General features: G+C 40.4%; 2 protein-coding genes across 3 annotated transcripts in view; one reads left to right on the top strand and one right to left on the bottom strand.

The window, feature by feature from the left end:
- LOC102306415 (septin-7) overlaps positions 1 to 16595 on the top strand; it is a gene marked incomplete at its 5' end in the record, with an annotated part of 30237 nt that extends 13642 nt beyond the window's left edge. Inside the window, 7 exon segments of one of the 2 annotated variants that reach the window (XM_014335538.2) lie at positions 1726 to 1822; positions 3627 to 3638; positions 9004 to 9055; positions 10060 to 10185; positions 11763 to 11898; positions 12228 to 12373; positions 12854 to 16595. In XM_014335538.2, the coding sequence (XP_014191024.1) occupies positions 1726 to 1822; positions 3627 to 3638; positions 9004 to 9055; positions 10060 to 10185; positions 11763 to 11898; positions 12228 to 12373; positions 12854 to 12893 (609 nt within the window). 2 annotated transcript variants of the gene reach the window in all.
- A 1661-nt stretch (positions 16596 to 18256) lies between these two features.
- On the bottom strand, positions 18257 to 19478 carry LOC102306096 (C-C motif chemokine 3). The gene is made up of 4 exons (XM_014335511.2): positions 19290 to 19478; positions 18697 to 18814; positions 18454 to 18546; positions 18257 to 18398 (listed from the first exon to the last, which is right to left on the bottom strand). Exons 1-4 carry the CDS (start codon positions 19354 to 19356, stop codon positions 18257 to 18259), a joined length of 420 nt encoding a protein of 139 aa, XP_014190997.1. The 5' UTR covers positions 19357 to 19478.
- Between the last annotated feature and the right edge of the window lie 1369 nt (positions 19479 to 20847).

The following is a 20847-nucleotide window of genomic DNA, read 5'->3' as shown; positions in this document are numbered from 1 at the left end:
TGAGATACGTTAGCTGACTTTTGGGAAAACGTGTCAACAGAAAATGCATATTAATTATGTAAATGTTAGAAAATAGGTCCTTATGGTTTTGCTGATCATTTCTCCACTTTTGACTGATGACTTTGACAAAATGAGATGATATAATGATCACAGTGAAAAAGAATAAAAACTTGACAGAAGTATGAATGTGATGAAGGTGACCACTAAAGCTTCAGTGAGTGTTGATGCTTGCTGTTTGGCGGGAAACGCACCTGACTCGTTACAACAGTTAGATGTGAAGTCACACCAGCTTTAAAGCTAAATTTCACTTATATTCCTTTATGGCAAATTTATTCTCTTTATTTGTAGTAGGGCTGGGCGATATGGCCTAAAATCCATATCGCGATATAATTTGAAGCATGTGCGGTAACGATATATATCGCGATATATTCTTTGCTTCTGTATAACGTATTTTCCACACTATAAGGCACACTCTTGATTTTTGAGAAAATTAAAGGATTTTAAGTGTGCCTTATGTATGAATTCTGGTTGTGCTTACTGACCTCAAACCATTTTGGCGTGCAGAAATCTGTTTAAATAATGTTTTGATGGATTGTCACAGTATTACTGCTGCCGTAGTGAGGAACTTTGCGGAGTAATCTGGGTCCAAAACTCCGTCTTCTTCAGGTCCCAAAGTCAAACGAACACTAAGAGTTAAAAACGGTCTAAATTCTTTCATCTTTAATAAAATCATCAGCGTTGCTGCTTTAGCAGGTGTAACAATTAAGTTTAACATCCATGCATCTGTGAAAAGAAGTTATTCAATTTAACAGAGTTAGAAGTTAACAGGAAGTTAGCTCGCTAGTTTCCACCTAAACATGACATGCCATGTTCTGATTGAGAGATTTTTGAAACTAATTCAAACGTACAGCTCTGCTACCACTTCCAACATAAATGAAGACAGAAAACTAAACAGCAGTGACGTTTGTAGGGTTACTGAAGTTGGAGTACCTGGTATATAATGTTGTGCTACGTGATTGCTAGCGACACAGCTACGTTAGCATAACATTAGCACAGTGAAGCTAGAGGATGGAGGATGTTCAAAGAGAAGATATAAAACAAAGTTCTAAGCTAATCGACCTTAGTGTTCTCCTTTTTAAAAATAAGAATCGATAAGAGAATCAATAATGAATCGAATCGTTAAACAGAATCGAAAATGGAATCTGAATCGTGAAAATCTTATCAATACCCATCCCTACCCAGCACATCGTTTTCAAACCCCCCACGGTCTTTTTGCTACTCAGGTTAAACAAACCCCAGCAGCTGTCTATTGTATTAAGACATACATGTACACTATTTTTATTAATAGAGATTTCACTACTGAGGTTAAACATGATATATAAGTCAATTAGATCACTTCTAAATGTTAATGTTTGGTTTATTTCAGTGTTTTATTTGTTCCTGAGTAAATTGGTTTGGCTGTGATTAAAGTTAAGCTTCATAACATATTAATCACAGTTAAATTAAGAGTGGACGGCAGTAAAAACTCCGGACCTGTGACATCATCAAGTACGCTGATGTTCCAATTGTACAAATCGCGAGTCCGCGCTCGCGTTCTCGGCAAGTCCGTACTCCCGTGCGGTCTCAGCAAGTCCAGTCTCGCCGAGAACGCAAGTACGTACTTGCCTACTTAGAATTGAGAAAGGGCCCTGAACTAAAACAATGCTCAACTTGTTTGTTCTCCAGGAAAAAATGCCGCTGGCAGTGGTTGGCAGCAATGTCGTTATTGAAGTGAACGGCAAGAAGGTCAGAGGTCGTCAGTACCCATGGGGTGTGGCAGAAGGTAGGTTGACTCGGATCCTGTGCTGGAAAGCAAGTTTTCATTCCGTAGCCAAACCGGAAATCTGTAAAATGACCTAGAAAACAAATGTAGGCCCTTGAAACCTTTTATGATTTGCAGCAATGACGATTATTTTCATCTCTCATCTGGTTTTAAGAGTTGCTGTATGTCACTGCACTTTGGTCAGACAATGACTGATGTGAGAAAGAAGGCTGGAGCATGGTGTTTGAAGGTTGATGGTGTTTGAGAGCGTCCAGCAAAAACAGTGTTCTCTATTTTTGGAATGGATGAAGCATGATATTTCTGAGTGTGGAACACGGTGCATGTTCTCCACAACAACCCCCTGTACCCACTCAGTGTGTTAACTACCAGCTAACACAACAACTTGTCAAAATGTAAACAAGGAAATCTGTTCATAAATGATCAAATGCAACCCATAAAAGACAAAATATCACGTTGTATAATGTGAAAATTTCTTAGAGAGGTCTTTCTTAAAAGCCTTTGCCTTTCTAAGAACTTTGCTCATCACTAAAGCTCTTGTTTCCACCTCCTGCAAACTATAAATAAAAGAATAGTACCTTTTGTGAACTGAAAGGAACCCTGTGGCATTGATCAAACTGACACACAAACAAGATCCCTCCCAACCCAATTAGAGTAGACTTGAGACCTAGTCAGGTTTGGGTCTTTTGTACCTGAGAATCAACTGGAATCTTCAAGACTCAGACTTAACCTCTAGGACCAACTTCATCCACTAAGTTGGGGGCCATTGAGTAGCCAAAATGCCTCCAATAAGATGAGACCTGTTTGTCAACAGCAGTATCAACTAGCTCTAATGAAGATTTTTCACCATTCATAGAAGACATTATATCGTCAATTAACCTACCAATGGGAAGTGCCTGGGAGATCAGCAAAAAGTGTGTTCACTGCCAACCCTTGGACCTTGCTCAAACCACGGCTTTGCTTCATCAGACACAACAACAAGTCCACATATAGCCACATTCTGACTACACGTTGCTCTGGAGTCTAAGAACTTTTTCTACTTGTTTTTCCACCAGAGGAACCAGTTTGTTGTTGTTTTTTCCCCACTAGAGTCTAATTGTTCTTAGAGTTTTACTTTCCAAAACCCTAGGGATAAAACTGGGACTTTTATATTCTCTGTCATTGCAAACAACTCCTGTAGATTGAACGGCAATGAAGTCCAGGTCCTGTTAAGCATTTATGTAGAAGTGAAGGTTTGGGCTGTCTTTAATACATCAATTATAATTTGGTTGTGCAGGGTTTTAAACTCTGATTAATACATTGTTAATACAAGACTTTGTACACTACCCCCAGAACTGCATATACATGAAGTCACACATACTGCCAGGACTGTGTGAATGTACTTGAATCTGTTGGGATCCCAATTACATTTTGACAAGTAAAAGGTTATCTGGTTGGTTGTTTCTACATTCTTACCTTGTACACCTACCTCTCCTCCCTTCAGTACACACACAAAACCACAACTCCTTTTGCTAGTGTTAGACCCCATAGGGATTCTGGAAAAGGAGGAATAGGTGTAATTTGGGGTGTCACCGATAGCCGCAATGAACTCTTCTTGCTCTTACTGGCTTGTTCACTTTGATTTGTGTTCTGGAAGGTAATTTGCTGTACATATATCTTTCTCACTATATATATTTATATATAAAGTAATATACAGTTTTATTCTCTGTGGTTGACCGTTTATCAGTCTTTCACTATTTCATTCTTTTCTCTCTTTTTTTTCTTTTCTTTTTTTTTTTCTTTGTCTATTCTGTTCCATGACTGACAGAGGGCATTTTTGGTAAACAAAGCCATCTTTCACTTTATTTCAGCCTCATTTTTCTCCCCCACTCTTCCTTCCCTAAAGTATATCCCCTCCTCCCTCCTGCCAGTATCTGCCCATTCCTCCTTTCCTTCCACTTTTCTGTTGCTGTGCTCTCTCATCATTAGGCTGATGGTCAAACCAATTCTCTAATCAGACTTGGGCTTTCTTAATATCTTCCAAACACTCACCTTATTTTGAAAGCACAAAAAGAAATGTTGACAATTATTTTGAAACACCCACCAAACACATTCATGTTTTCCTGGTAGACTCTTGCCCCTACGCTCTTTGTTAATACTTAGTCTGAATTAGCCTCTAGAAAAAGCAACCTGGTTCTTGATAGAAACTTAGAGATACCCACTTAAAGAATCTGTAAGACATTCATATCAGACCCTACAGTGAGCCAGTTATATGAACTAACACATTTACAGTTTTAGGGTTTTTTGGTATTTGGAACCCCCCAAAAATCTGAGAACATTGTCGAGGAAAGAATTAAAACTAAATATCTCACTCACTCACTCACCTTATCATTCAACAGATCAAGAATGTTTCTAATGTTAACTTCAGGGCAGTGTAATGAAGGAGAAAGATGACACCAACAGTGCTTGTTTCACTCAAACATTTTGAGTGGGAAATCTACAAGAGGGTTATACAAGCACCTGCAATCTAGAATGTCCACTAGCAAAATAATGGCCAGCAAGCAGATTGCTTTAAACACAAAATAATTGAGACTGGGGGCATCAAATATAAGGCTTGGGGGCCAGAATCAGCCTGGCAAAGACTCCATTCCCACCAATTGGATGGCTTTGGAAAATGTAAAGAATGACTTAAATGTTGGACGTATCTGCATTTTCACAAGTCTTGCAGCTTTTTCTATTGATAACAGTCTCCCCAATGGCCACTAACAAAACACAGAAACTGGAGTTTCATTGGTCCGGTCAACAGAAGCCCAAAGTTGGCTGCATGTGGCCCACAATGTAAAATGATTTTGAAATTCTTGATCCAGACTGACTTAAGTCAGATGAGCAAGGCTACATAAGCCTTATTATGTCACTTCCTTTGAGTGTTCATAATCATGCTGTATGCTAGTTATTAACATGGGGCAAGAGGTCTAGTGATCTACCAGGGAGTCGCATGACTGATTATTTATGTTATCTGATCTCAGAATTTGAAATCCAACTTTAAAAATGGAACATAATTTAAATTAATTACTACTTAAATCATTGTGATATTTTTGACTATATATTGTATCCATTAATCAGTTGTTGTTGCCCCAACATAATTACTAAAATCTGGGAACAGTGTGACATTTAGCAAGTTAAGAAACACAAACGGTGAGATGATTGGGCTCATTTTGAAAAGATTATGCTTACCCAGGTTCTCTAAACCACTTTATTTGCAATCAGGCTCAAATAAGTATACCTGACTTTAAAATATGCTGAACCAAAGTCGGGTATGCACTATGAAGGCAAAAGATGACCTGCTTAAAGGCTGCACAACAAGGTCTTTGGTCGTGGCTCAGAAGTGATAGTCCTGCATTGTGCGATGTGATGGCCTTGGGCCCTTGGCCTAGCAAATCCGACAGTGTTTAATTTTTAAGATTGCCATATCGCAGTTTGGCTGCTGGCATAACCTATTTACATCCATAACAAAGAAGCATTAAATGAGATGCTAATTAGTAAGACTGTTGTGGGGAAAACATAACCAACCCAGACAGAACAGATGGAGCAACACGTGCAAAACCAAATGTCTGGGATGCCAACTTTAGTTGAGTTAGCAGACGTTTTCGGTTTTCTGCACCCTCCAGCCGTCGTGGCCTGGCAGCATGGGGCTGCAGTGCTTAGCACTGTCACTTCACAGCAAAAATGTCCTGGATTCAAATCCACCAGCTGGCTGAGGCCTTCCTGTATAGTTTGCATGTTCTCCTCATGCCTTAATGGGGTCTGTGTGAGTGCCTCAGCTTCCTCACATAGTCCAGAGACAGCATAAATCACCTTTGGGTGTGACTTTAAGTATGAATGCTTGTCTGTTTCTGTATTAGCCTGCGACAGACTGGCAACTTCTCCAATATGTACCCCCTCTCTCACCCTATGAAATCTGAGATGGACTCCAGTCCAAGTGTAATCCTGAACTGGAAAAGTGGCGGAAAATGGATGAATGGCATCAAAGCCTATGATTTACTAGGTATTATAATTGTATAGGCTACATAATTGACATTGCACTCTAGTGAACCTAGGTCTAGTGGACCTATACTGCACAGTTTGGTTTGCAATAAACTTACAGATTTCTGAAATCTCAAACCCTGAGCCTTTAAAAAATGTGAAGATATGATTAAGGTCTGGTTCCAAATGAATTCTGAAACCAAGCAGACAAAGTCCAGGACTTTCTGCTGTGGTAAAGGTGTGAATTCTAAATCGAAACTATGGTTAAGTATTGGAGTCAGCTTCCTTGGAACTGTTAAGGTTATCTTATCGTCAATTAATGTCAGTGTAAATCGTGTGGTAACCAGCAATGGTAACACACAGATTCATTCCAAAGCAGCTTCAGCTCCATGCTAAGGACATTGTTCATTAAGTCAATGAAAAGCATTTTTAGGTTCAGTATAATGCAAACAGGGCATTTTTCTTCTCCCCGTATGAGACAAGTTCTCATACAAGCTAAACGTTATATTGAAAACACTCTGCTAGAAGTAAATGTTAGAAACCACAGGTTTAAAGCTCATATGACTGACTGCTTGTGTTTCTTATGACACAAAGTTCCTTTTTTTAAAGATACTCATATGTTCCCAGATCCCACTCTACTCTAAATATTGACCAGTCTATTGGTCAAAGTAACCACAACCTACTTTATGATGCATTTAAAGATATTTCCTCTCAATTTCCTTTCAAATCTACCAGCAGATGTAAAGCTTTGTCCCAGGTCTGATGCTGTGAATAATCATGGAGAAAACTAGAGGCTGTTTGGTGCTGAAGCTCCAGCTGTAATCGAAACATCACTCTAACACTGTGGTTTCCGTCTTTGCTCCGATGGTGTCAAACAAACTGCTGAGTCTTCACCACAAGGTTCCTTTCACTAAGAGATGAAATGGCTGGTGTGGGCTGAGGATTGTCTGCAGGCCTTATTGTATCATCGGAACAAGGACTGGGAGCCACCATTATAACACATTGCTTATAGGTTCATGAGCAGATAATAGAGAGTTAGAAATTTGCAGAAGGGCATGTAGCAGCTTATTTAAGTCATTAAGGTAACATGTGGCTTGGTATCATGAACTCTCACTCATTAGCGTACTTGGAATTTTAATCTAAGGCTGTGAACGTGTTTGCACACACACTTAATGCATGTTGGAGATTAAAGGTTGTTTGCTCTTGTTTCATTAAGCCAATGCAGTTCATCATCATGGCCTAAATAAACACTCCAATTAGACAGAGCACTCAGGCTCAAAATACCTGATGCACTGTTAACATCCATCATATTCTGATTGACTAATAAAGAACAAAAATTACACGAATTATCATAAAAATCTACAATATGCATCAGGTGTTTTCTGCCATTCATCAATAATAAAACGAATCAATTGCAATTGTTTTATATTTTTTTCCTATGACCTTTGATCCCACGTAGCTCCTCTACTTGTCCCCTCTCTGAGACTTGCGCCCCCAACTGGTCATGCAGAGAACTTCATATAACACCCTACTCCTTCCAACCGCCACACTCCCTCTACAAGCCCTGCGCTCTTTAGCCAGTCAGCTTGGACACATGCAGGTTTTGGTGTTGATCAGGGCCAAATCTGGGCCAAAAAGCAGGCCTGTTATGGGCCAAGTGTGAGCCGTAAACCCAGCTGCTCCAGACCCAGATTTAGCCCCCTGCTGGGCGCAGACAGTAACTGAAAAACCGTACCCCTCCCCTCCGTCAGAGCTCCCTCCTCTAGAAGAGACAGGAGGTCAATGGCTGGCTTGGGAGGCCAAGAGGCAGGACTGCTTAAGTTTCATCAATGGTAAGGTGTCCTCCTTGTTCACTCCCCTGATGATGATTGACTGCGAAGTGGGGTGAAGGCGAGCCAATAAAGGAGCAGCACGTTTGATGAAGAGGAGGCTTGGAGATCTACCATATACATCTTCAGCAGCAGTTTATCTGCAGTCCTTTTCCAGAATCCCATCTGACCTCGTAACCTTGTCTTTTGTTGTTGAGCTGAAACTCACAGTCATCTAACTGTACCATGTCGAAATGACATCACTTATGTTTGCTGTTTATTCTAGCTGCGTGGTGTCTCTGGGTCCGTTTGTAAAAGGCTGTGGTCAGATAGGAGGCAGACTAAATGTGAAGATGCCTGTTCGTAGTGATGTACCCACAGAGAGTTAACACTAAATCCTGCATATTTGGCGTCTTTCAGATTATTTCTTTGGTTTGCAGGATTACTCTTGCAGTTCGCTCTCATAGCCCATCTCACTTCCAGCCGCAGCAGCAGAGATGAAGCTTTGAGTGCTGATGATTTGCTAATCACTTAGATGTAAGACTTTAGCGTTAAACAGAGTGTCTGTCTCTCAGATAAAGCCCACTACAGGTCCCAGGATGGTGGGCTCATAACGTTCAGAGGTTTCTCCACACTTTCCATCCTCCGTGCTTGCCGTCTTCAGTACGGAGCAGAAAGGGACAAAGTAGCAGTCAGTACGAGGCGGTAGCACCTACCCACTGCTAGGTAGTTAATAGTGGGAAAAAATGTAAAAGCAAAATTTTCAGGCATTAAATTTGCAGATGAGTACAGAGTATGTGATGTGGAAGTATCTGAAGTTGGAGCATCTACATCCTATGTGATCATGGCCTGATATCTTCCCACCCTTTGTTTTTTGTTTTGTTTTGTTTTTTTAAATCAGTCTGCCACTTCTACTGATACTTTACCACACCTTTTTTTTTCTCCCCCTTTTAAACCGAGTACGCCTGAAAATACCTCGCTGTCCGTGTACCCCTCCCTCTGTAACCGCTGGGTGAATGAACTTTACAACATGTTGCATCTGTTTGTGTGTATTTGTATTAATAATTTTAATCTTTTTTTCACTGTATCACTGTACTGAATATGTTTGATATAATAACACACTTAATTTGATGACATTCTGCTGGGACTGCTTCTGTATCATCATATCAGGGTGACAGCTGATTACTCAGTTACTCAGCAGTTAGACAGCCATGGAGTGTAAAAATATGTAGATAATGATGCTTGAGATTCATTTCTAGCTTAAGACATAGTGATAATTACTGTGATTGTTACAGTGAGAACTCTTCATTTGTAATGATTCTGATCTTTGTCTCTCTCTCCCTCTGTTTTCCTCTCACTTCCTGTGTGTTTCAGTCGAGAATGGGGAACACTGCGACTTCACTGTGCTGCGCAACATGCTGATCAGGTGCACAATTTACTCAGATTCACTTTGACAAATGCAATGTTTTATAGAGTTTGTAAGATCCACAGTGGCCACTAGAAGCCAGAATTATCCTCTGACTCTACTTTAGACTGGATATAGACTGGATCAGCTGTGTGGATGTAGCAACTGTTTAAATATCTTTCTGCAGCTTCTCCTGGTGTGTGAATGAAGAGATCTGCAGTTTGTGTAAATTTGAAACTTATTCGGTGATCTAATTTTTCATTACACCTTAACCAGAGTTATCTACATTTTACAATTTAAAGCCATTTATAAAAAAAAAGGTTTTACAGCCAGGTGCTGGTACTCAAATGCACTTAATTAAGTCATCAGCAAGTGTGAGCACCTCTATAAAAGCAGAAGTTTTGGTAGGTTGCTGGTCTTGAGAATTCGCGTGTACTGAATAATGCCACAGTCTTCTCGCGAGTCGACGTCCCAGCAAATTCAGCCCAAGCTCAGACTGTGCAATACTCAGAGAAACTAGAGAAACAGGAGTGCCATCTCAATATACAGGCCTCAGTTAGAAAGTTAAACGTTAAAGTTCATTACAGTACAATTGGGGAAAAGACCGAACAAGTACGATTTGTGTTGTCAGGAGACAACCTTTTTGCTCTAGAAAGAGCGTGGCAGTACGGCTTAGACTTCTGTATAATTCACAGCGACACCTTTAGCAAAAACCAAACGGTGTGTCGGCCCAAACGCCTCATACAACCGTCAGCACGGTGGTGGAGGGCTGATGATTTGGGCTTCGAGTTGTCAATGATCTGTATACCAAAGTGTTCCAGAGCCTGCCTGACAGCTGAAGCTTGGCCTAAATTGAGTCATATATCAGGAAATGATCCCAAGTACAGCAGCAAATCTACAACAGAATGCTATAGTGGTTCAAAGCACAGGATGATATAGTCCTGTGAAAAAATTTTTTTCAGTTTGATCTCTTTATATTTAAAACGTCTCTTTTCTTTTCTTTTTTGCCCCTCCCCCTTCCATAGGACCCATATGCAGGATCTGAAGGACGTCACCAACAACGTCCACTACGAGAACTACCGCAGTAAGAAACTTGCTGCTGTCACGTGTAACGGTGTGGACACCTCCAAGACCAAGGGACAGCTCACCAAGTAAGGCCCAGCCAGAAAGAGACCATCAGTCTGTAAGGGCCAGTGTTGGGACTAACGCTTTATTAAGTAACGCGTTACAGTAACTACGTTATTATTGTGGTAACGAGCACGGTAACTAGTTATTATGCCAAAATCAGGAACGCGTTACTCGTTACTGGGATTTAGATTGGTGGCTATCGCGGAGCTTCCACAGATTCAGTAACATTAGCAAGTGGAGGAGAGACCCGAGTGTCAGGTGAACTGAACTTCAGGTAAGAAGTTATGACCTGCAGTCTATCTGGGTCAGATATAAACCAAGTTAAGGTGGAGTTTATTTTCGTTACGCTGACTTTTTCGTACTGCGTACTAGCTAGCATGACGGAGTTTCTATACAGCTGTTCATCAGAGCTGAACAGGTGATGGAGAAACAGGTTTACCTTTTAGGTGACATGAATGAGTTGAAGGGAAGTTATGAACTGTTTCTGAGAGACAAATAACACCAGGATCCTTTTTTATGTAGCTGACAGCTGGTAACTGTGCAGGGGCGGGTCTAGCAAAGTGTTGCCAGGGGGGCATGTAGGGCATTAACAGGGAATGGGGGGCACAAAGATTTTCTTTCTTATTCTCATTTAAAATGTCTCGCTTTTAAAAAAATAATTATCTGAATCTTACAACAAACGATTGATAGATTGATGCATATATACCATCAGAACAGTGAACATCACTGTCAGAACAGCGTTTGTTTTCATTCAAAGGCTTTATGATTTTTACTATAATGGTGGGCCGGTCTCTAGTCAAAATGCCCGGGAGGATTTTTTTGTCCCAGTCCAGCCCTGTATGCAGCTCATCTGCAGTCTGGTGTTACCTACATCTTCCTATTCAGAAGGCAGAATTTCCGAGTTCTGAGTACAATCGAAAACACAGCGACTGCAGTTTTCCTGTTGGATGTAAAAAGCGCACATGACGCTGTGACTTAGGCTAGAATCATGGTGGCGGTCCAGGCGTGGGATTTGCCTCGTGGAAATATGCACATTATCTTTTCCTTTCTATTGGTAGGTGGCACAGTGCACTGTGGCAAGTAAGCAAGCTAGAAGACTGGCAAAGTTATGGAAGCAACACATTAACAAGAGAATTATGAGTAAAACCAAAGTTACTTTCCCTAGTAACTAGTTACTTTGAAAGTAACGAGTAACTCGAATTAACTGAGTTACTTTTGATAGAAGTAACTAGTAATGTAACTAGTAATGTAACTAAGTTACTAATTTAAAGTAACTTACCCAACACTGGTTAGGGCATAGAGCAAACTGCTACAGATGTGGAAGCAGCTGTTGTCACAGTAATTCTGTATATGATAGGAACAGAAAGAAAGTATATCTTTACCTTTTATCATTATTACTCCAGCATAAAAAGAGTCTCAGGCTAACAACTCAAGAGAAACTAAATTGGCTTCATTTGTCTTTGCTCTTTGTTTCATAAAAATTCATTAGTCATGCACAGAAGTGCAGCAGCTTCTCTGCGAGTGGAGGAGTTTACCGCTCTAAGGGCTGAGGAACAACATTAAACAACATCAAGCCTCTAACCTCTTTCTGTTTCTGCAGGAGTCCCCTGGCTCAGATGGAGGAGGAGCGCAGGGAGCATGTGATGAAAATGAAGAAGATGGAGGCAGAAATGGAACAGGTGTTTGAGATGAAGGTTAAGGAGAAGAAGCAGAAACTGAAGGACTCAGAGGCTGAGGTTAGTTTGAGAAACCATGTACACATAACTACATAATTGTAATATTATTATTATTATTACTTGTATTCTTAAAACTTTCTAGTAGGTTTATATTTTTATTTATAACATGACCAATTAGCATTCTTGATTGCGATTAGCTGACCGTTGTAAATTGTTATTACCGGGGTGTTTACTACACTAGTGCTGAGAGCTCAGTGCTCTGCAGCTCACTTGGATCTTTTACTTGAGCCTCCTGTGACAGCTGTGATCGACTCTTTCCATCCTGGAGCTTTAGAAGCTACCGTCGCTCATTTTCCTTTCCCGTCTCTGTCAAATGTTTCGACCTTCAGCTGGAGCGACGCCACGAACAGATGAAGAGGAACCTGGAGGCGCAGTACAAAGAGCTGGAGGAGAAGAGGCGAGTGTTTGAGGAGGAGAAGGCCAACTGGGAGGCTCAGCAGAGAATCCTCGAGCAGCAGAAGCTGGACGCATCCAAGTGAGTAACACTCACATCTGACCCGACACTGTCACCGAAGGTTAACGCTCTGAGCCACGTCTTTTTAGTCCAGCGATCACAGATCATGTGGTCTGGTCTTGCAACATTACAGATTGTGTATTTGATTATTGAACCACACTTGAAATCTTGCTTATTTAATTTATGTATTCTTACTCGAAAAAAGCAGCACTTGAACTTTAAAGCTCAAGTTTTTTAGTTCAGTGTTATATAAAAGTATTGAGGCTTTTAATTTTTTTTAATGCTGGACACAGATGAATTCATTAGAACAAATGTGGAGTTAGTTTTACTAGTTTTAGGCCTCTTCATTATTCACAGACATTTAAAATAAAAATCAAACAAAATGGAAAATGGAGAGAAATAATAATTAAATATGGCATATCCACATTTCACTAATAAAGTCTGAAGCTTGCGTTTTTGTTTCTGTTGACTTGATCTCGTGTTCTCATTCTCTGCTCACAGGACGATGGAGAAGAACAAGAAGAAAGGAAAGATCTTCTGAAGAGAGACGCGACTGCTCGCTCCAAACTTGTTTCCTTTGATCCTGTCTGAAGTTCACATTGTAACGTGGTCCTCAGAACACACAACAGAACATAACACATGGCATAACAACTCTCTGTGGAAGCCATTTACACACACACACACACACACACACACACACACACACACACACACACACACACACACACACACACACACACACACACACAACAGCTCACACGCTCGTCTCTCTGCAGGGTTTTACTGTATCTCTTAAAACCTGTCTGTTTCCATGGGGAATGCATGTGTTTGTGAAATTCTATTTTCCTATATTTCCTGACAAGGAGAAGTTTGAGTTCCTCTGAGTTTTCAGTGCGGCGTTAACACATGGCAGGGACCATGCATAGCCATCGTTCACAAGTAGTAGTTGTATGTTCGCTAAGTATTCATAGATCTGCAGATATACCAACTCTTTCTTTTACTGTTCTAAAGATTTAACAGGCGTGTGCACACTAAAGCTGTGAGGAGAAGATAAAGTGTACGTGAGGGAAGGCAACTGAATGATTCTGGGTCTGAGGAGAGAGGTCAGGTGGAGCGGAGGCCCGGTCTCACCGCAAACTGCCAAAAACTAAACGGGTAACGCTAGCATAGCGTTCAAGCTAACATGCTTGACTGCCTGAAAACGTCCCGGCAGCATTTTACTGAAATACTGGCTCGTTCCCGTGTGCCGTTCAGTAAAGACAGTGTGAAGGTGAACTGTGATTGTTAGGTACCTGTTAACATTAGTAGCTGTTTGAAATCATCTCCCATCACTAAATACATGTTTTAAATAATATTTTAGTAAAAGTGCTTCTCAGACTTTTCTCATTAGCAAATTCAGCCCTGCAATAAAATTACTTTGTCCAATTAAAAAAAAATCTTAGAATAAAAGTGTAGTTTTTTAGCTTTTAAGTAAAAATAAAGCGATGCAGAGTTGGTTTACATTCCAGAGCTCGTTCACGTGTTAGCAATTACATGTTTTAAGTTAAAGAACTTTATCTCGTCAGACACACAAAACAAGCAAAACACATTTTTAACATGAGCAAATGCATGTGAGTAATGTAGAAATTACAAATTAAAACTAATCTATTAAAATTTGCCTCCTGTACTTTGAATGGCTTTATTAGTAAATACACTTTTCTCCTGTTCCAAATGCATCTTTTAATACTTCTTGTTTTTTTTTAAGTCACCCAAAAAAAGTCATTTTGAGGTCATTTAGCAGTGTTATTATATATTCAGTGACCTACAAACATAAAGGCCGCTCTCCTTTGTGACAGAAAACTTAAATATCTGTTAACAGCTTCCTAGCAAAAACTGCTCTCTATTTTGGACTCTGTACCTTCAAAATTTTAGTGTCCAGGTACAAATACAGAGATTTATTTTGAAAGATTTGCCAGATTTGTGGCTGTCGGTGGACCGGGCCTTCAGATTGGATCGTGCTGTAAGAGTTTCTTTACTAAATGTTTTGTCTGAGGACGTGCTCGGATCTAAAGCTTGCAGTCTGGAGGGGAGGAAGTCATGTGTGTCACAGCAGCCAAGATATCGTCATTGCAGTGTGTGTTAACTATTTTTGAATAAACGACAATATGCAAAAAGCCTGATCGGTGTCTGAAAACTTTACAGGTTACAGTGCTAATAAAGATGTTTTATATTGTAACGTGAGTGATGGATGTTGTCTTAGACCCGAAACCCTGATGTTCACGATTCTGTGACATTTTTCCTTTTGGGTCCAACCACCAAAGGGACGACTCATCAGAAAGCTGAAATCTTCCTTTCACCTTCCTTTTACGAAGACGTTTGCCAAAAACAGCCAAAACTTTGTGTTTGGCTTTATTTTAGATTATTATATATGTATATGTTCCAAACAGCTTGTGCACGCAACAAAACGCCAGCCCTCTGTTAAACAGGTTATATAGATGACATGTTCAGGAGCTTTCCCAGAGTTGTCATGTTTTATTTTCATATGACAATTATATTAATACTCTATATACAGTTGAAGAAAGACTCTTTAATTCCCTTGTAGTTTTCTTAAATGTTTTAGTGTGACCGGGCGTGGTCCGCTGTGCCATGCAGGGAAGGTGGACACCTGCACAGCATCCGCAGTCATTCCCCGTCCACTTAAAATCTGTACTGGTTCCTGTGATTGGGGTTGTTGGTATGTTGATCTGGCAGCAGGAGAGCTGCAGCTGTGTCTTTGTAACAGCAACCATGCGTTTGAGAAGTAATAAAATAAAGTATGCTGCAAAGCATGTTCATGTCCTCGGTTCTGCCGTGGTCATCTACATTTAGATTACCGTATTTTTCGCACTATAAGGCACACTTAAAATCCTGTAATTTTTATCAAAAATTGACAATGCACCTTATAATCCGGTGAATTCTGGTTGTGCTCACTGACCTCGAGCTAATTTTATGTGGTACACGGCGCTCAAATATCTGTCAAAATATGTTTTAGTATGACTTTGGTAAGCTAGGAACCCGCACCTTTAATGGCTTGTCAGAGCATTACTGCTATAGTCAGGAGCCTCGCGGAGTATTCTGGGTCCTAAACTCCGTCCCCTTCAAGTCCCAAAGTCAAAGGAACACTGCGAGATCACTGAGAGTTAAAACAGCCTAAATTATTTCATCTTTAATAAATTAATGATCAGCGTTGTTGCTTTACCACGTGTAACAATTAAGTTTAACATCCAGGCATCCATGAAAACAATTTATCAAATTTACCGGAGTTGGATGTTAGCAGGAACCATGTTCTGACTGAGAGATTTCTGAGGAAATTAAAACCTACAGCTCTGCTATCACTCCCAACATAAACAAAGAGAGAAAACTAAACAGCAGTGACGTTTGTAGGGTTACTGAAGTTGGACTAGCTGGTATATAATGATGTGCTACGTGATTGCTAGTGACACAGCTATGTTAGCGTAACATAAACAGTGAAGCTGGAGGATGAACGCTAACTTTTTTCCACTCGATAAGTTATCGTGAGGGTTCCCGATGGTTAGGGATAAATGGCATGGCAGGATGCTGTAAACAGACCAAACTTCAGTCAGGAGAAGAAGCGCCTTATAATCCGGTGCGCCTTACCGTTCGTCGACAGTTCACCTTTTGGTCCGAAAAATATGGTAGTTTCTCCAACTGCATTTAGAGCAAAAGGGACGAAGCTTATACTTAAGCATATTTCATATTACCATATGGATTTGTTTATGATGGTAATGCTTATATATTGTGTACATACTGGAGGCTGCTCGGTGGCTCTTTTTTCCTCTTTGTTTGTATTTGGTTATTCTTTTTTATATATAAATATATGTCTGGAATGAACCACAATTTGTACTTAGAACAGAACTTGGAGCGTAAAACTCGCCCTAGAAACATTTCCATACATCTATATGATCGCATATAAACTGTTTGCATCTTTGCCAATGAGCGCGCCTTCTCAGGGCCCTTCTGTTTAATTCTCTGGTCCTACAAGTTCAAGAAAGTGATGGAATTTTACTTTGAAATGCTTGGGAACGACTCACCCATCCAATAACAACATGTTAGATACTTTTTTTTTTCTTATGTTTTGTAATATTTTCTTTATATATATTTACATATACAAACAGTTTTCTGCTTCTCTTTGTTTCCTCATGTGTTCTGTCTCTAACTGTACATGGTTAAAATTAAAGTTGAAAAAGTTATGCTAGAACTCTAATCGTGTGTATGGATTTCTTTTGAAGTATTAATCATAGAGGACCAGTATGTCCCAATACTTTTGTCCATAATAACTAAAGGCAGCCCCTCCCCCCCAGCACTGAATAGATCAACAGAAGAGAACGAATGGATGGATTACTACTGAAATTTTTCATTCAACATTATACCCAAGTTATCAAACTGATATTATGATTGTAAACTCAAAAAATGAAATTGGTGCAAAAAATAAAATAAATATCCTGACTTCATTCACATATTTTTCTGTTAATAGAGGAGTTACAGCTTCACTGTGGAGGATAACACATTACTGTGGCAAACAGTGCAGGCTTGGCCAACTCCAGGCTTCAATGGCCAGTGTCCTGCAGGTTTTAAATTTCACCCTGGGTCAGCGCACCTGAATCAAATGATTAGGTCATTACCAGGCCTCTGGAGAACTTCAAGACATGTTGAGAAGGTAATTTACCCATTTAAATCAGCTGTTTTGGATCAAGGACACATCTAAAACCTGCAGGATACCGGCCCTTGAGGCCTGGGTTTGGACACCACTGCATTAGTTTTTGTATTAAAGAGGCAGTAAAGGAGGAATAGGATGTGCTGAAACTGGGGGGCCGAAGAAAAACCATCTCATTGAGAACTGTCAGATCGGCCCACAATAAATCATGTAGGCATGCAGACTGCTGGTACCACTGATCCATTTATTAAACAGTTGGGTTTACCTGTCTGTATCTCAGAGACAAACAGGTCCCTGCCTGCTCCAGGCTGCATGCCAAAGTTTCCTCGGGAAATATGCTGAACTCACAGTTGCTCTCTGAGTGTTCATCGGTCTGAATGTTAGACGTGCCCACATTTGTGACAGGAAACTTAAAATCTGTTTACACCTTATAGCATGAGCTACTTTTTCCATTTTGGATTTCAAACCTTCAGAGTTAAAGTGTCCAGACAGCTTTCTGCTGCTCATTGCTACAAATTCACTGATAAAAATTCTGAATTGAAAAATTTCCAGACTTGTTTCTTTTTCATATTATAATGATTGTATTAATAATGCTCTATGTACACCTGAAGAAAGACTCTTTAATTCCCTTGTAGTTTTCTTAAATGTTTTAGTTTTTCAGACTGCATTTATAGCAAAGGACACAAAGCTTACGTCTTCATCATATGGCATACTACCTGTATGGATTTGTTTATGATGGTAATGCATATATATTGTGTACATACTGGAGGCTGCTCAGTGACCCGTGGTTAATATTACAGTTGAAAAGTTGTGCTATAAGTCTCAATGTGTGCACTTCTTTTTATACAGTCAGAAAACACATGATATTTTAATAAGTCAAATATTTGCAGCATTTCTGGATGATTTCAGAGTTTTATAGAGCAATAAAAACAAACAGTAAAGCTGCAATCACTTATCAATGACAAGAAAAGAAATTGTTTAAAATTTTAATTTCTATTTAAATGTTTGTGTGATGAGTAATCACTATACTTTAGATTGTCTGTGTGTTTTACAGCACACATCCTGTCATTTCAAGCAGATCTAACAAAAACTTGTCAGTTTGTCTTGATGTTCTTCAGTCACTGTTGGTCCTTTATTATTACTTAACTTTGATTCATGGTGACTCCCCTCTGTGTTAAGAGAGCTGGGACGCCCAGTTGAGAACAGCTGCTTCATGTAAACAGGGGGCTTTTGAGGGACAGGGGGCGTTTGAGGGAGAGGGCGCTTTTGAGGGACAGGGGGCTTTTGAGGGACAGGGCGCTTTTGAGGGACAGGGGGCGTTTGAGGGACAGGGCGCTTTTGAGGGACAGGGGGCTTTTGAGGGACAGGGGGCTTTTGAGGGACAGGGCGCTTTTGAGGGACAGGGCGCTTTTGGGTTGCTCCTCTCTCTTGTTTGACAAATTGTTCCATTGCCCACTCTGCAGTCTGTTTCACACAGAAAAGCTCTCTGGGTGTCTCGATCCTGTAGAAAAATCAGTATCATTATTTTGCTCTTATTTTTACAGATTTTACTGTTAATAAAAGAGTTACACTTTCAGTGTGGATGATCATAAATGACTTACTTGGCAAACATTAGTGATTGTATCAAAGAGACAGTGAAAGACAAACTTACACAAATGCTGGTGTGGAGCATTGTCTGTGAGTTTTCACGATGGAGACGATGTTCGCCTTTGGGATCCGTTTGTCAAAGAAGTGAAAACAGCAAAGGTCAGGAGAAATCATTGCCTTAGCTGTAACAGAAAAACAGGGATTACGCAGTGCTGCGTCTGCTTCTAATGATTTCTCCAACATACCAGATATAATTAAGGTTAATGCTCCTTCAGGCAACTAAATACAATTTGTTTTATCTTGATGAAAGATACAGCTTAAAGGCTCCTATTTTGTTTTTTGGACCAAGATTATTAAGCAAAGAAATAAAAGAGAAATAGACAGAAAATAGAAAAACAAATTTAAGTAAAAAAATCTGTCTCAATAAAGGACATGCCGGACATGTGACCACACTTTTTCTGCAAGGATTCAGTCTGACTTTGAAGAATGAGAAAATGACAGGTAAGAACTTCCAGCCCACTTGAGATCAACACTGGTCTTCATGACCATGAACTTATATGAGTTTGATGTCCTCGCTCTGTCTCACTCTGTGTCTGAATGAAGAGAAAGACAGAAATTCAAAAACTGATCTAACACAAGTACAAGTAGCAGACTTACAGACATCGCTGTGGTAAACGGTGAACAGCACGAGCAGCAGTCCCACTGTCAGGCTGAGAGTCTTCATGCTGACTTCACTGTAGACCTGATGATCCTGATGTTTCAGAAGATGTCTGAGTGATCGGTCCGATCACCCTGCTTTAAGTCTCGTTCTCATCTGCATATTGAAACGAATTCTAAGAAAGTGGAAAAATGATCAACAACCCCAAAGGCGGTTAATAGATTGGAGGTTTTTTCTGTACCATGAGACAACAGGAAGTTTCAGGAACTCAATATATCTGATAAAATGCTGAAACAAACCACTCGGTGTTTTACAAATACATTACGTAATATGCACTGTTAATCAATCAATCAAAGCTTTATTCGCCACTTGCAGGTTGCCCTGCAGTGAAATAACATCTCTGTCATTTAAGCAGATCTGAACCATTTGAACAGAAAGCGCTACACAACATGTTGTTGGGAACGGTCACAAAGTGAATTTTTTTCTAAATTAAATTAAGGTAATCCAGTCTAAATTCTTCTTTTTCTTTTTGAAATGGCGTCATATTGCTGACGGTGGAAACCTAATGCGACAGGAGATTCTACTATCAGTAATGAATGAAAAATTAGGAACTGACTGGACTGGTAAAAGCTGACAAGAGTTGACTGACTTAACACCACTATGCAAGGTTAAAAAGAAAAGAACTGGAGCCTTGTGTGAGCTGGTCTGACTGAGATGGTTTTTCTTCTTTAAATGATCCTTTAATCTTAATCTTTTCTGCAGGATCAAACATCCAGAGGGCTTTTCTGTGTGAGAAAGACTAAGGAGTGGGCATCTGACAAACAGGAGAGAGAAAATGAGACCACTGTTGTGATTAACACATGAAAATCTATCGTGACACAGATGAATGAAAGAATGAGTCACTCCATAAAGCTGCAGAAAGTATAGTTCGGTGTAGACCCTTCTATTTGCCGAGAGAGCTCACAGCGGTCACAATAATAGCAGTTTATGTTCCGCCGCAAGCTAATGCTAAGTCAGCCATGGAGCTACTCCAGCGCTCAATTAATAAACAGCTCATCTCGGACTCTCTGACCATCTCTATCTGTCCCTGATCCCTGCTTATAAACCTCTAATTCAAAGACAAAAACCATCTGTAAAAACAGTACAAGCGTGGACCGCGGTAGCCACCACAGGGGCATCCTTGTCAGATGCCCGAACCACCTCAACTGGCTCCTTTCAATGTGGAGGAGCAGCGGCTAACCTAATAAAGAGGCCGGGCAGAGCCCGAAAAAGGGACATGGGTCCATCTTCCTGCAGGCCCACCACCTGCAGGAGGCACTGTAGTGGTCGGGTGCAATGTGAGTTGGGTGGCGGCCAGGAGCGGAAGTACTCAACTGGTCCCTAAATGCAATTGACACCCCTTTCTCAACGAGAAGTTTGGGCTTGGGTGAGCCTGAGTGCTGAAGATATCTACCTATTCGGAACCATGGTAACAGGGTTCTGGCTGATCGGAGCTGGCTTGGCCCTGACTTATCGAAGAATTAAGAAAGCAGAACCGGCTGTTCAAACCCCCACAAG

This window comes from Haplochromis burtoni, unplaced genomic scaffold, assembly GCF_018398535.1.
Source record: "Haplochromis burtoni strain Fernald_Lab_line unplaced genomic scaffold, NCSU_Asbu1 Contig_112, whole genome shotgun sequence".
Classification (NCBI taxonomy): Eukaryota; Metazoa; Chordata; class Actinopteri; order Cichliformes; family Cichlidae; genus Haplochromis; species Haplochromis burtoni.
Note: the sequence above shows the minus strand (reverse complement) of the source record. Positions and strands in the feature narration are given on the sequence as shown.